This window comes from Taudactylus pleione, unplaced genomic scaffold (genome assembly GCF_031769625.1).
Source record: "Taudactylus pleione unplaced genomic scaffold, aTauple2 ptg000093l, whole genome shotgun sequence".
NCBI lineage: Eukaryota > Metazoa > Chordata > Amphibia > Anura > Myobatrachidae > Taudactylus > Taudactylus pleione.
Window position 1 is genome coordinate 41346273 of NW_028284495.1, and position 15047 is coordinate 41361319.

Consider the following 15047-nt stretch of genomic DNA (forward strand, 5'->3'; position numbering starts at 1 on the left):
GCGGCCTCTGCAGCAAGTATATGGGCAGGCGGCTGACCGCCCGTACACACAGCGCGATGCACCAATATATCTGCAGTTATATTGGGCATCGGCTGTGCTGCACAGCCAATGCGATATGTTTTTGAACAACATCGTTCACAGACATATCATCTGTACGCACTGGCCAACGTACACACAATATATCGGCCATTTAATTGAAATGCCAACATATTGGCCAATGTGTACCCAGTATTACAGTCCATGTAATTGCCGAAATAGTTTTGTAATAGATTTCTTGGACAAAGTTGGCATACAGATCATTCATTAGTATTAATGATTTTTTTCTTCTAAGTTTTGATAAAATTTAGCTGGAGGGTCTGTATGAGATTTTGCCCATAGCAACCAATCAGATTCTAGCTATTATTTTCTAGAAGGTACTAGTGAAATGTTAAGTAGAATCTGATTGGTTGCTATGGCCAACATCTCTTGTAAAATTCACTTCTAAAAACTCAATTTCAGTACTAAGCCTTCAAAAGTGATAAGGTGGAGTGATAAAGTACCAACCAATCAGCTCCTGTCACTTTACAGGCTTTGTTTGAAAAATAGCAGTTAGGAGCTGATTGGTTGGTTCTTTATCACTTTTCAAGGCTTAGTACATCTCCCCTACAATCACAAAGCCACCAGGAGAAAAAGGGAACTGGAATAAAATGGAAGGACATACTATGTGGCAATGAAGGGCATGCTATGTGGCAATGAAGGGCATGCTATGTGGAAAGCAAGTTAGGAGAAAATAATGAAGAGAAGAAAAAGACAAAAAAGTGATTAAAAAAAATAGAGTCAGGAACAGAAAAAGGGTAGCTTTGTCCTAAAAATAAAATGTAAATTGATTAAATAGTACCAAGGAAAATTCTTAACGGGATGTTTCATAGTCCACCCTTAGTTCCAGACTATGCCTGGGAGGGCGTCCTGTTTTGCAGATTATCTGGAGGCTATATTTAGCCAGAAAGTGAAACATTGAAAAACAGATACCAAACAGAGTGAATCTGTGAATAAGTTCTTCAGTACAAATATCAGTATATAGAGCAATATCTAAAGAGGGATAAATTCTGCTATAACAGTTTGCTAGACATAAAAAAATAATCAGGAAAAAAAACACACAATTTGTTTAAATGGTTGCATCCATAATTGTCTGAGATGTAAGATTAAAATACATTACTCTAAAACAAATGTTCTCACACCAGGAAGATTGAGCATTGGAACATGTAATAAAACACAACTCATTATATATCACGGCACAGCATCTCATACAGCTATTAGTGTGGATAATTTCTCTATGGTGAGAACTAAAGTCTGAGTACACAACCACAAAACATGGTTAATCACAGCTATGCAGCAATCAGCTACTTTAGCAAACACTACCACAAACAAACAAAAAACCTAATAGTTATATAAAATGTTATTATTGGTGGACAACCTTTTAATGCTTTATTGTCAGCAGCTGTCTATTCCAGCTTTCCCAGATGCAGGTGACCCTAGCAACCTGTAGCACTAATACCACTTTCAGACAGAAAATGGCAAAAAAAACGGCTTTACTCTGCATTTTCATGCCAGGTTTTTTGCCAGTTTCTGTCCAATACCCCTTTCACACTGAAAATGAAATTACTGGGTAATTCAATTTTAACCCAGTAATTTACTAACGACCCAGGATTTTTCCCTTTGTGAAAGGGTCATCCCGGGACTAAATTCCCGGGTCTCCAACCCCGCAAAAAAAAACAGGGTCGGAGACCTGGGAATCTAGTCTAGGGATGACCCTTTCACACAGGGACAAATCCTGGGTTGTTTAGCAAATTACCAGGTAAAAATGAATAATACCCCTTTTCCAAAGTTCCTATCCGGATCAGACCCGGAATTTTGCCGACTCGGGATATTCCCGAGTCAGCGCCGCTCACATCGCAGTCGGGTCTGCATAGACCCGGCTTTTGCGGAGTGAAAGTGGTCGCTTGGAGATGACGTCATCTCCAAGCGCCACTGAAGCCGGACCAATCGGCCGGCTAGCAGCGCACTCCAGGTCATCGTCACCCGGAGTGCGCTGTTCTCACAGCAGGGTTTCACGGGCTACGCCCGTGTTACACCCTGCTAGTTACCTGGGTTGGATTGCCGGGTCATTCGACCCGGCGATCCAACTCTCTCCCCTTTTACACCAAGGGAGCTGCCCGGGTTAACCCTTCAAAAACCCGGGTTTTAGCTCCGGTGTAAAAGGGCTATAATATACCTCTTTCATACGACCAGGGAAATTTCCTCCTCAGACCCGGAAATTTCTCCTGTGCAAAATCACAGGTATTTGGATGAGACCCCCCTTTCACACTACAGCTTTTACCCGGGAAATTCCCAGGTAGAACCCTTTCAGACATAAGCAGGGTTTTTCATCTTTTTATACTGAATGTCTAATAATAGCTGGTGTTATAGGTGCTTATAGAAAGTGAGATGGATCAGACTGCAGTGGGAAAGTTTTAGTATCCTCCGCTACTGCAGCTTCCTCACCTCTCACGTCCTCTCTGACAGGACAGCAGCACAGCCTAATCCGGACATGTCCCCCGCGATATGCTAGGGGATAGTGGGGGACTAGCCAGGCTACAGCCGGTATAGTCATCTGTAAAGGGTACCACACTTGGTGCAGGGATGACAGCATTGCACGAGAGCCGAGCTCAGTGACCCCGGTAACCCCCCTCCACAGTGACCCCGAGCAGTGGAGTCGCCTCTTCCAGCTTCCCTGGCTGTGCCCCTCGCCATGTCCAAGATGCCAGCAAAGAAGAAGAGCTGCTGACACACAAGTACCGGCCAGACTTCAAAGCCGGTGAGGCTGAGTTTCTGTCAGTCATGAAAGGAGTAAGTTCCCCGGTAGCACCATTCAGATATGAGCAGGGTAATTTCCCGGGAGTTAATCCCCGGGATATTCCCTGGTCAATTGGAGGGTCGGCTACCCGGGACGTGTTCTCGGGTAGGTACATTTCAGACATACACGAGATCCCGGGAATTTGGCCGAGGCATGCCAAATTCCTGGGAATCTCAGTATGTCTGAAAGAGGTATCACCCGGTAATTTCATTTTCAGTGTGAAAGGGGTATAAGTAATGATTTCGGTATGTTACTTTACATCATTGTGATTGACAATTGCAACAATTATATCCTCCTTGAGTGCTGCACCTGCCATTTGTCACAAGGTAAGGGTATGTGGTATGCCAACAATATCTCTTTGGAGTAATCAGTAGGAAAAGTCAGCCGATATTCTCAATGGAGACACAGACAGAGAAATCTGCAGAATGGCTACTGTAAAAACATGGGAAAAAGTATTTAAATCCACAAGGGTTGATTCAAAAAAAGCCAAAAGGTGGCAGCTTTTATATAACCTCCTAGGGTTTCCTTATACCAGTTATAATTAGTATCTTGTAACAGTCACAGCTATTTATAAGGTGCATACACACACAACGATTTAGTTAATGAACGATTTTAGTGAACGATTTTCTATCTTGAAAAAATTTACTAAGATCGTTTACTAAAGTTGTTCATTTACTATGTTCATTCAAATGTAATGAACGATTTTTTAGAACTACAAACGATTTTTGCATATTCCCTTACTGAAAATCGTTGAGTTGACAAGTCTGAATGAACTACAAACGTGAACGTGCATGAACGAAAATCGTTCATCGTTTGACTCAGAAAGTGTACGATTTTTACAAACGATTATCGTTAAACGATATCGTTTAACGATAATCGTTCAAAAAATCGTTGTGTGTGTATGCAGCTTAAGAAATAGTGCATGGGGTACAAAGCAATACTATTCCATAATGCATTTGTTTGGTCTGGACACTGTGATATACAGTATCAGGATGAGCATTTGTTACATTTTACTGTACTGATTTCATGTAATTGCTATTCTAATAACAGCCATCTAAGAATATCTGTTTGTCACTTATCAAAAGAAATGCTTCCTCTTTTAGTTAAGTAACTGAAAAAAATTGTTGTCTAACCAGATAATCATTGATAAGACACAATGGAATTCAGAGTAAAAAAAATAAAATAAAGCTATTTGCCAAAGGTTTGAGAAAGATGGATAGATGGATGTTCTTATGCTACTTTAGAGAATGTCTCCACCCCCTGCATCTCAGAATGGATTTCCAGAATGATGGAAGAGGTCTGTTAGATTAATAAACGTTTAGCTATGGATTTTACATTGGCAGGCATTCGCACCAGCTTTTTATTTGCCATAATGATGATAGTATTTTTTAGCTTTTGAATGCTGGTCTTATTAAGAAGTTTACTTTTTCCCCTTGGTTCTATATCTACCTGTATATTTGGATTTCTGCAGTATTTTCTAAAAATGTATTTTATACAGAACTATATTGGATCCTTCACAGTATATGTTTAATTGAGATAGACAGACAGACCTGCACCCCACCACCTTATTTTTTCTCTTCCCCTTTCAACAACTCTTTCTGTTGATCTCTGCTTAGTGCGCTCATAATAATAATAATAATAATAATAATAATAATAATAATAATAATAATAATAGAAACAGAAAGTAACAAGAAACAGAAATACAAATAACTGTACAGTCCACTGGGACCACCAACATTTAGGTCATTAGGATTTCAGCATACAAGTGAATGGAAATTAGCAAAATAACTTAACACTACATAATCATAATGTTTCAGATGTGTTTTTTTGTTAGCATCAGTAAAGATGTGAAACAAATGAATAGCACTTTAAAGATGATAGTATTGCTTTCAGATGAGTTGAAATGCAGCAAATGAACGTAAATGGAACAAGTAGTGGTTGAATAAAACGTATCACAACAGTCTTTACATTCAATTCAGTGCAATGTAGAATAGCCGCGGGAGGGAGCTACAGCAGCTATTCAATACACCGCGCTGTTTGGGCAGCTAAAGCATTTCTTCTCGCACGCCCCTGTGGATGCAAGGAGAAATCCAACAAAAGTGCCGGACGCACAGCTGTTTGCCGGCTTAGCACGGCGCTAACAGCCGCTCGCCCGGCACTTTAGTTGGAGAACGCCGGTTACCGCGCCTTAACACCCAGGTTAAGTCGCGAGAACCGGCATTCTCTGACTTACCTGCTTCCAGACAAGGCAAACAGAGCATTGAAGTGAATAGCTACGGGAGCTCCCTCCTGCGGGTATTCATCATCGCGCTGAATTTAATTCCCCCCATTTGTGTAAACACAAATGGGATCATTTGGAAACACTATTTTTAGTGTTAGGTCTGTTTACAGTCACATAAATGCAGATTGCAAACGTCAATGTGATTTGGAAGCTAAATAATAGCCTGATGGTGGAGACTCAAACAATACTAGCGGATCACAGTGCACAGAGCAGGACTTCACTCCCTTTCAAAGCATAGCAGTTAGTGATAGCAGCAGCAACATAAAGAGCAGTTTTCTTGCAGCATAATAAAGTATATGGCAGTTTCCACTGGTGGATGTCCAGCTCTGGATTATTTACCAATTCATTCAGTATCAACATCCTAAGGGTTGGGTAAGGGATCCTGGCGGTCAGAATACCGACAGCAGCATCCCACAGTCAGAATCCTGACAGGATTAGGTAAGTATCCTAACCCACCATTCCTGCAGCCTAACTCTAATCCTTCCCTCCAGTAGTCTAACCCTAACATCCCCCCCCCCGCAGCCTAACCCTAACCCCCCCCCCAGCAGCCTAACCCTAACCCCCCCCCCAGCAGCCTAACCCTAACCCCCCCCCAGCAGCCTAACCCTAACCCCCCCCCAGCAGCCTAACCCTAACCCCCCCCCAGCAGCCTAACCCTAACCCCCCCCCAGCAGCCTAACCCTAACCCCCCCCAGCAGCCTAACCCTAACCCCCCCCCCAGCAGCCTAACCCTAACATTTGCCCCCCCCCCCCAATCTATTTCTAACCCCACCCCCTGGTACCTAAACCCAAACCTAGCCCTAACATTTACCTTAGGGATGTCAGCGGTCAGAATTCTGGAACCAGGATTCCAACCGATGTCAGGAATCATCCCGAGCGTCCTGATGCCAACTACATCCCCAACATAGGAAGCCAGCCTGATAACTCAACAAATGAACTAGCTTCATGGAACCAAACAGCAGCCAGATGGAAAAACAAATCGCATGCTACAGATGTGTTCTCAAGTCCCATGAGACTTTGCTAGCGCTGGGCGTTTTTTTTGTGTCTTTTGTCGACGAAAAAGCGACTACATTGCAATATGATGTGTTAAGTACGCACCAGGAGATATGTGACACATGTATAACTGTTCCGTTTACAAACAGTCACACACAGATATAAAAGTGTCACATATCAAATTAATCAGCACAGTCTCCTGGTGTGTCCTAGTCGCATCGCGACTTAGATACATATTGTGGCAATAAAAAAAGAAGATGCCCGACGCTATCAGAGTTGCACAGGACGCAACGGCTTACTCACAGCAGTGTCGAAGATGGATGGTTGGCTGAGACCTAAATTGTAACAATAATATCTGCACAACGCCATTTTGCATTGCCCGCATGACGCCATTTTGCGGCGCCTACACGATACCTCTGTGTACGGCGCTATATTATGATTATTAGCGTCGTGCGTCTGCCACTGCCCCAGGTTAAAGTCCTCATTATACAAATACGTACATTTATTAATACATATAAAATGAACAACCCCGCAAAGCACGTACAATGGTGTACTCCACAAACACGTAGACGCACAACGCATACTAGCATCTTTACTCAATATCCCTACAATTAAACAGTGCTCACTTACACTAAAAGGTTCCTTAGCATTAATGTTATTAGAGATTTTACTCGTTATCAGTTATGTTGTGAAATTAATGTATTTGAGATCTAAGGTTTAGTACATAATAAGCAGACCGTGTTTGGTGCCATTCTAAACCACTGTTCACTTGCAGATCTCCGGTTCCATCGGCAAGGAGATCACAACATGCGTCTGCAAGTTATGAATTATAGAGAGTTAGGTATTGAAATGTACTCTGTAATGTAATATTTATTAGCCAGTTTAGACTTGTTCTTCGGCGGGAAAAGATACACAAAGAGCCGTTGGAGGGCTGAACTACAACTGTACAAACTGACCTATGAACTACATCGTAACAGAAGAACCAAAAGGAAGAACCAATGGGATTATACCAACTCGTTCCTATTGTATTGCCTACTCTCTGTAAGGGTATATATTCAGACTTTCTATTTCCAGTAGTCAGTCATCATATTCTTTCTTTTGACGGAGGCTTCACCTTTGATGCCGGGAAATCTGGATCCAGAGCGCCTGCATATGTATCGACTGTACCTTGTGATTGTATAACCTTTTGCGCTAATTGTATTATAGATCAAGGCGTGTAACTATATGCTTTTATGTGAATAATATCTTTTTGTGCTTTGGAACCACAATCAAATGTCGCTAAATAGCGACATTTGGGTATAAAGATTATTAGGTATTCATACCAGGCATACGCTGCATGGCGTATTGAGGCTAGACGAGCAATGACATATCTGTATACTTATCGTTGAGGTTAGCAACATCAAAGCCAATAAGGAAGCCATTTAATTTACATATATTACATTCTTTATGGACGTTTCAGGTGGCAAGTGCTATGACTTTGGTAAAGTATTGATCTTTAGGAAAAACTTCTCAAAGAATTCAGTAACTTAGATGTCAAGAATGATGGTCTCCAGAAAGATCTTAGCACTGAACTAGCATTGTACTAGACAGCACAGGGCATAAAATGCTAGAACAGTTTGGTCATCTTTCAGTGTCTAAGTGACTGGTAAAGCAGGAGGGGTCAGTGCACTTATTTACTTTGTGATTCCTTTACCATGTATCGTATGCTGACTGTATGCAGTTACCATTATGTAACCAACTGTGCAGATTACATGTATCATTCAGAAAAATAAATGTCCAAACAGAACATTAGTGGAATATGTTTCACTCACAGAGAGCACTGATGTCTTTGTGTCCCCCAGCAGTCTGTATATTAACAATCTTGGCCACCCTGCCCTCTTCCCTCCTTCCAGTCACTGCACAAAGCCTGAATGTTCCCTTACAATTCCCAAAGCACAATCCCCTACTGACATCTCTCTATCAATGTACACTGGCTCCTATTGTCCGTGCTCATGAAAACAAACTCTGGGATCTGCTGATTTTATAAAATAAATAAAACAACCTAAATGCTGCTATGTTACCAAAACAGTTGGACTGCTGCGCCACAAAATATGTTCAACAGTCCACAAAAGGCGACTTCATATTAACCCTGGGGCTGCCTTCTGGGTACAACAACCAACACATAGCAATGGTATGCAAAAGCCGTCTAGTACTAGCGCGTAAGGTACAGGACATAAAATTAGATTTTTGTTAAGGGCTTGGTGGTAATTAAACAAGTATGTCACAAGGCAGGTAGTCATGTACTGCATCTATATACAATGCACACACTAATGCTGTTCATTTATTAAGCTTATTGGTATCTAGGTACAAATTGGTCAGAATGTCTCCAGACCATTGTGTTTAAACAAAACTTTATTATAACCATTTTCCCTAGCCTGGCAAGAAACTTCTAAAAACTATGGTGAGTTCCTTACTAATGGAAGTTAAAACATATGGCTTTGACATGGCTTATTGAGCATTCTGACCATCTCAAGAACATAATATAAACAAACTGCCATATAGCAATCATTATACTAACTATACAGGTTTGATGAAGCATCTTTATCCACGATACGGTTTCATATTAGTACCAGCTACAGCAATAAAATTAGTAGTTTAATTGTCTATTATTCATGCTGCATTTTAAATCCACTAAAAACAGCATGAGCATCTAACTGTACAATCATTTCTTAGTAACTAGAACACTGGTTACCTTCCCTAATCCTTTTTATTTTTCATAATCCACTGACATTCTGAAGCATTTGGTGCAGAGGGCAGGAGCAATTAATGTTTACATGCAAGACCAGCGTAAATCAATGTGAGATGCGCTGCATCCGCTGTAACGAAGGCTGACATGGAAACCTTGGTTTCATCCTTAAATCAGGAAAACCTTCCATCTCATTTGCTCCACATAATGTGCAGACTCTGCATCTGTCTTTCAGTGTGTTCAGATCTTCTAGCTGAGACTAGGTATAATACATATAGATATGAATAGCAAACAGCTCACTAGTCCCCAGCAATTTGTACACTATAACCTTATTATTAATGAAAAGATCTAATATAACTGTGATTTTATACATGAGGAAAGCAAGGGAAAGAATAGTGGGATACCCGGCAGGCTGACATTTTCACCAAGGACTGCCATGTCCGGCACCTACCATGCTGCTGAACAATAGGCTAGCATCAATATCATAATGACAGCAACCTACCATGCTGCTGAACAATAGGCTAGCATCAATATCATAATGACAGCACCTACCATACCATGCTGCTGAACAATAGGCTAGCATCAATATCATAATGACAGCACCTACCATACCATGCTGCTGAACAATAGGCTAGCATCAATATCATAATGACAGCACCTACCATACCATGCTGCTGAACAATAGGCTAGCACCAATATCATAATGACAGCACCTACCATGCTGCTGAACTATAGGCTAGCACCAATATCATAATGACAGCACCTACCATGCTGCTGAACAATAGGCTAGCACCAATATCATAATGACAGCACCTACCATGCTGCTGAACTATAGGCTAGCATCAATATCATAATGACAGCACCTACCATGCTGCTGACCAATAGGCTAGCACCAATATCATAATGACAGCACCTACCATGCTGCTAAACAATAGGCTAGCACCAATATCATAATGACAGCACCTACCATGCTGCTGACCAATAGGCTAGCACCAATATCATAATGACAGCACCTACCATGCTGCTGACCAATAGGCTAGCACCAATATCATAATGACAGCACCTACCATGCTGCTGACCAATAGGCTAGCACCAATATCATAATGACAGCACCTACCATGCTGCCGACCAATAGGCTAGCACCAATATCATAATGACAGCACCTACCATGCTGCCGACCAATAGGCTAGCACCAATATCATAATGACAGCACCTACCATTCTGCCGACCAATAGGCTAGCACCAATATCATAATGACAGCACCTACCATGCTGCCGACCAATAGGCTAGCACCAATATCATAATGACAGCACCTACCATGCTGCTGACCAATAGGCTAGCACCAATATCATAATGACAGCACCTACCATTCTGCCGACCAATAGGCTAGCACCAATATCATAATGACAGCACCTACCATGCTGCCGACCAATAGGCTAGCACCAATATCATAATGACAGCACCTACCATGCTGCTGAACAATAGGCTAGCACCAATATCATAATGACAGCACCTACCATGCTGCTGACCAATAGGCTAGCACCAATATCATAATGACAGCACCTACCATGCTGCCGACCAATAGGCTAGCACCAATATCATAATGACAGCACCTACCATGCTGCCGACCAATAGGCTAGCACCAATATCATAATGACAGCACCTAGTTGCACATGCAGCAGCCACATAATGCCTCCAATTTCTGATGTAAATAACGAGGCTTTACACATGGCCATGCAAATAGCATGTGAAAAAGGGTAACATTTGACAAAACAACACAGTTCATTGTGCTGTGAAACTGTAACTGCAAAGAATAATACTACAAACCAAGATGCAATTTTATTACCCATGATCGCATTTCAGAATGCAATTACAATGCAATTTTATTACCCATGATCGCATTTCAGAATGCAATTACATCGTCAGGATGTATAAGAGCACCCACAGAGACAGGGGCTCAGAAAATAGCCCGTTCCTGCGATGTGCTGCTGCACATGCGCTGTCCTGCTGACCAACATGCACAGCTCCCATTTCCAAGGAGGATTCCGGGGGGGAAGGGGGGACCCTGTGTCGGCTGAATCTACGACGTGTAGCCCACAGGCTGCGGGGACCAATCTCTGGAATGCTTTGCATTCCAGAAACTGGTAAAGAAGGCAGCATCGCATGTGGTTGCTGGCACAATTGGAAGGATCGCAGTTGGTCTCGGAGATATCGGCTGCGGTCCCTCTGTGATACATCTGGGAGAAACTTAATATCTGCAGTTAACACCTGGAAACAGTGTTTCCGGGCATTAAGCACAGTGATAAATGGGCCCCTAAGAACTATTCAACTTTTTTCTCATATTATAATAGCTCTTAAATGCATTCCCTTTGTATTGTCCAGGTCAGTGATTTTCAACCTTTTCAACTCAGGGCACACTAAACAAGTTTTTAAAATTGCCAAAGCACACTATCCGGCTCTGCGGTGTGCATGACCAATGAAAAAAAACATACCCATTGGCTCCAACATAAAAATATACACACTACATTGGCCTCCTCAGGAATAAAAACACTCTACATTGGCCTCCTCAGGAATAAAAACACACTACATTGGCCTCCTCAGGAATAAAAACACACTACATTGGCCTCCTCAGGAATAAAAACACACTACATTGGCCTCCTCAGGAATAAAAACACACTACATTGGCCTCCTCAGGAATAAAAACACACTACATTGGCCTCCTCAGGAATAAAAACACACTACATTGGCCTCCTCAGGAATAAAAACACACTACATTGGCCTCCTCAGGAATAAAAACACACCACATTGGCCTCCTCAGGAATAAAAACACACTACATTGGCCTCCTCAGGAATAAAAACACACTACATTGGCCTCCTCAGGAATAAAAACACACTACATTGGCCTCCTCAGGAATAAAAACACACTACATTGGCCTCCTCAGGAATAAAAACACACTACATTGGCCTCCTCAGGAATAAAACACACTACAGTACAAGTGCACTGAGCTGACTACCGCGGCACACTTGACAACCCCTCGCGGTACACTAGTGTGCCACGGCACAGTGGTTGAAAAATGCTGGTCTAGGTACACACAACTGTACTGCATAATAATTCACTATAAACAGATTTTTTTTTCTTCCATGACTAATATTTAATTTTGTATGTACACCATTTGTCATTGGGCTTATCCTACATGCTGAAGACAGATCACAAGTAGTCTATGCTGATATATCAGTCATAAGGAAGTTTAAAAAAAAAATTATATTTGGATTGTAGATGTTACAAGGGCTTAGTCATAAGTACATTTTTGTTATGTAATATCTACATGGAACTAGTTCTAACGTCAACCCAGTGCTTGCCAAAAGGAAAATGTGACCACTGCTTGCCAAATGGGCAATCATGGACAGGTCAATGTTTTTAGGGTAATATGTGAAAGGCTGGTGGTCTGCATGTGATTGGCTGATGAGGGGGTGTGACATGCAGAGCACTAGGGTGCACCAGGGGGTTTGGGAGAACTTAATGCAAAAGAGACAATGTAGGGATGACAGGTAGAGGGGAACACAAATTGTCAGGGAACAGACACTGACGATGTATGGACACAGTACAATAAGCAATGAGTCAGAACCACGCTGCATGTTAGGGTATTAGTTCCAAAGAAGCTATTACTACACTGAGCAGTAATAAAGCTCTGGTCTTTGTTTGGATGTTGATTATATACGGAGTGATTGATCCTGAGTGACTGAGTGCAGTGCCCACTGTACAGCAATGCGGCATATGCAGCCGCTCTGTGGAGGAATGAATGGCCCGGTGGATGAATGAATGGGTCCATAGACAGACAGACAGACAGACAGACAGAGGAGGGTCATACAGTACCTGGCCCGGAGGTCTGGCTGATGGTGATAGCTCCATCTCTCCGGAGGCGGATCTCCGAGGCTCCGGCTATCCTGTGCCGCTGGCCGGTCTCCCCGCCACGCATGGAGGCACAGCACTGGTAGCACACTGCCCAGGCCTGCTCCTCATTAATGGGCTGACTGTATAAATCCAAAATCTCTTCCAGAGACAGCGACCTCCCGTCCCCCGCTGCGCTGCTCCCGCTTTCTGCCTTGCCAGTCCCGCTGCCCGAACTCAGCGTCCGTGGGGACTCAGCCATTACCGGCTCTCAGTGCCCGCCTGCGCCGATCATCCCTGGCTGCCGGCAATAACACATCCTCCCCCCGCCGCTCTGGTCCGGGCTGTGCGGCAGCATCCACATCCCCAGCAGCAGCAGCCTGACACTGACACACGCCTGGAAGCCCGGTAGTTCTGTGACGTCACACAGGCATGGAACGCCCACCACAGGACGCGTCACCCGGGAGGAGCTAACACCTGCCTGTCTTGGCTGTACATGCAGAGGGAATATAGAAGAGACCGAGACTCTTCCCTGATTCCTTCTCATGTACAGCACATTACCTGCTGATCATATTATTATTATTATTATTATTATTATTATTATTATTATTATTCTGCGTCCAGTCATCCCCAACACACAGGGCAGGTGCAGCTCTTTCCCTCCCCAGTATATAATAAAGCACATATCTCCGCAGCCACAGCTAACTCAATAATTATTATTACCCCCTTCGAAGATGTCAGATCTGCAAACTTCGCGGACTCTTGCATGCTGTCGAATAGACAATTATGTGTACCATTTGTAGCAACACGTACCAGAAATAATGCTGCTAATCATTTCATTGTGAACAAAAACATCACACATTAAAGCTTTCCATAGAGGACTATGCTCTATTCCCTTTGTCAGCACCGAAATCCAGCATTCTTCTTATGCGTACCCTTCATGTATATACATATCACCTCACTGCTAATGGATTATAATATTATATAACATTTATATATGTTCCAGTCATGTCTACAATCCCTAGCAATCAGCAAGTGATTTATATCACCATCTGCTGTCCCAAAGTAGTTCTGCAGCAGCTATGCTGGTCCCTTTGTGCCACCGACAAAATGGTATTTTTTTATATAAATATGTGAAATACATTACATCTACCTGTCATCTATCTATCTTGATTAAGAAAACAAATCATTAAGAAATTATGGGTGCTGAGTGGGGATACAGTCATTAATATTTTGAGAATATCCCTTAAACTAGGTACACACTGTCCCTTTTTTTTTTATTATTATTAATCAGGCCAACAAACGGGGCGATTTTTTGGCAAATCGAAAGCCCCAAAATCTATGCTAAATATTATGTTATTTTTTAGATGATCCTGATTTTCCACCACACCACACTGATTTTGTATATGTCCGCCCACAAGGAGGATGTAATATGTAGGGAATATCGAGCAGTGTGTGTGCACGCTCAATAATCTGCCCATATTTCCAATGTTTTCTTGTCACTACGTCATCCTACTTGTGGGCAGAAATATGCAAAATCAGTGGGTGTGGTGGAAAATCGGTCACTTCTAATAAAAAAAATGTATCGCCGTTTGTCAGCCTGATCAAAACATTGGGATAGCCTGTACCTACCTTACCGGTCTTGGCCTATTAATAGGATAATGGAAGGAATGCGTTTGTGGACATTTTTAACCGTTTTATTGGTGAAATGCTCATGTCTACACACTATACAATAAATGAGGCCGATCACCTGATTATTGACAAATCGTCCCAATAATTGTATAGTGTGTACCTAGCTTTAGAATTGGCGGGATAAGACAAGTACAAGTTAGAGAGGGGTGAATTACCTGTTACATTTGCTGTAAAAAAAAATAAAAAGGAAAACAACAAAACATTGAAGTAGAGGCACTGACACTGTGCTCTTTTATCAGATACAATAGTGTGGCAATGCAAAATAGCCAGTACTGTTTGTCTATGCAAATATAGTCAGCAAGTGCAGCAAGTTGCCCTGTTCTGTGAACTGTGACTATGAGCCTACCATCTGGCACCACGTTAAAATGAATGACCTGAACAGTCATATAATACTAATAATTGTTTAGAATATACCACTCCAGTATCTACAACACCATGTTACATAATACCCATATAATACAGGTTGAGGCTCCCATATCCAAATATTCCGAAATACGGAATAATTTTGGTATGACTAAGATAATGAAACCGTTGATTTTTGATGGTTCAATGTACACAAACTTTGTCTAAAGCACAAATTATTAAAAAATATTGT

The 15047-nt window shown here is 42.1% G+C and overlaps 1 protein-coding gene across 8 annotated transcripts in view; it reads right to left on the minus strand.

Annotated features, from left to right (window-relative positions):
- SPIRE1 (spire type actin nucleation factor 1) overlaps positions 1-13220 on the minus strand; it is a 204623-nt gene extending 191403 nt beyond the window's left edge. For 3 of the 8 annotated variants that reach the window (XM_088469715.1, XM_088469714.1, XM_088469717.1), the window contains exon 1: positions 12746-13219. In XM_088469715.1, the coding sequence (XP_088325841.1) occupies positions 12746-13022 (277 nt within the window). In that variant the 5' untranslated portion in view covers positions 13023-13219. Of the gene's footprint in view, positions 1-12745 lie in introns of all 8 variants that reach the window. The other 5 variants (XM_088469713.1, XM_088469712.1, XM_088469719.1 and 2 more) reach the window with 3 other exon arrangements.
- Positions 13221-15047: the final 1827 nt, after the last annotated feature.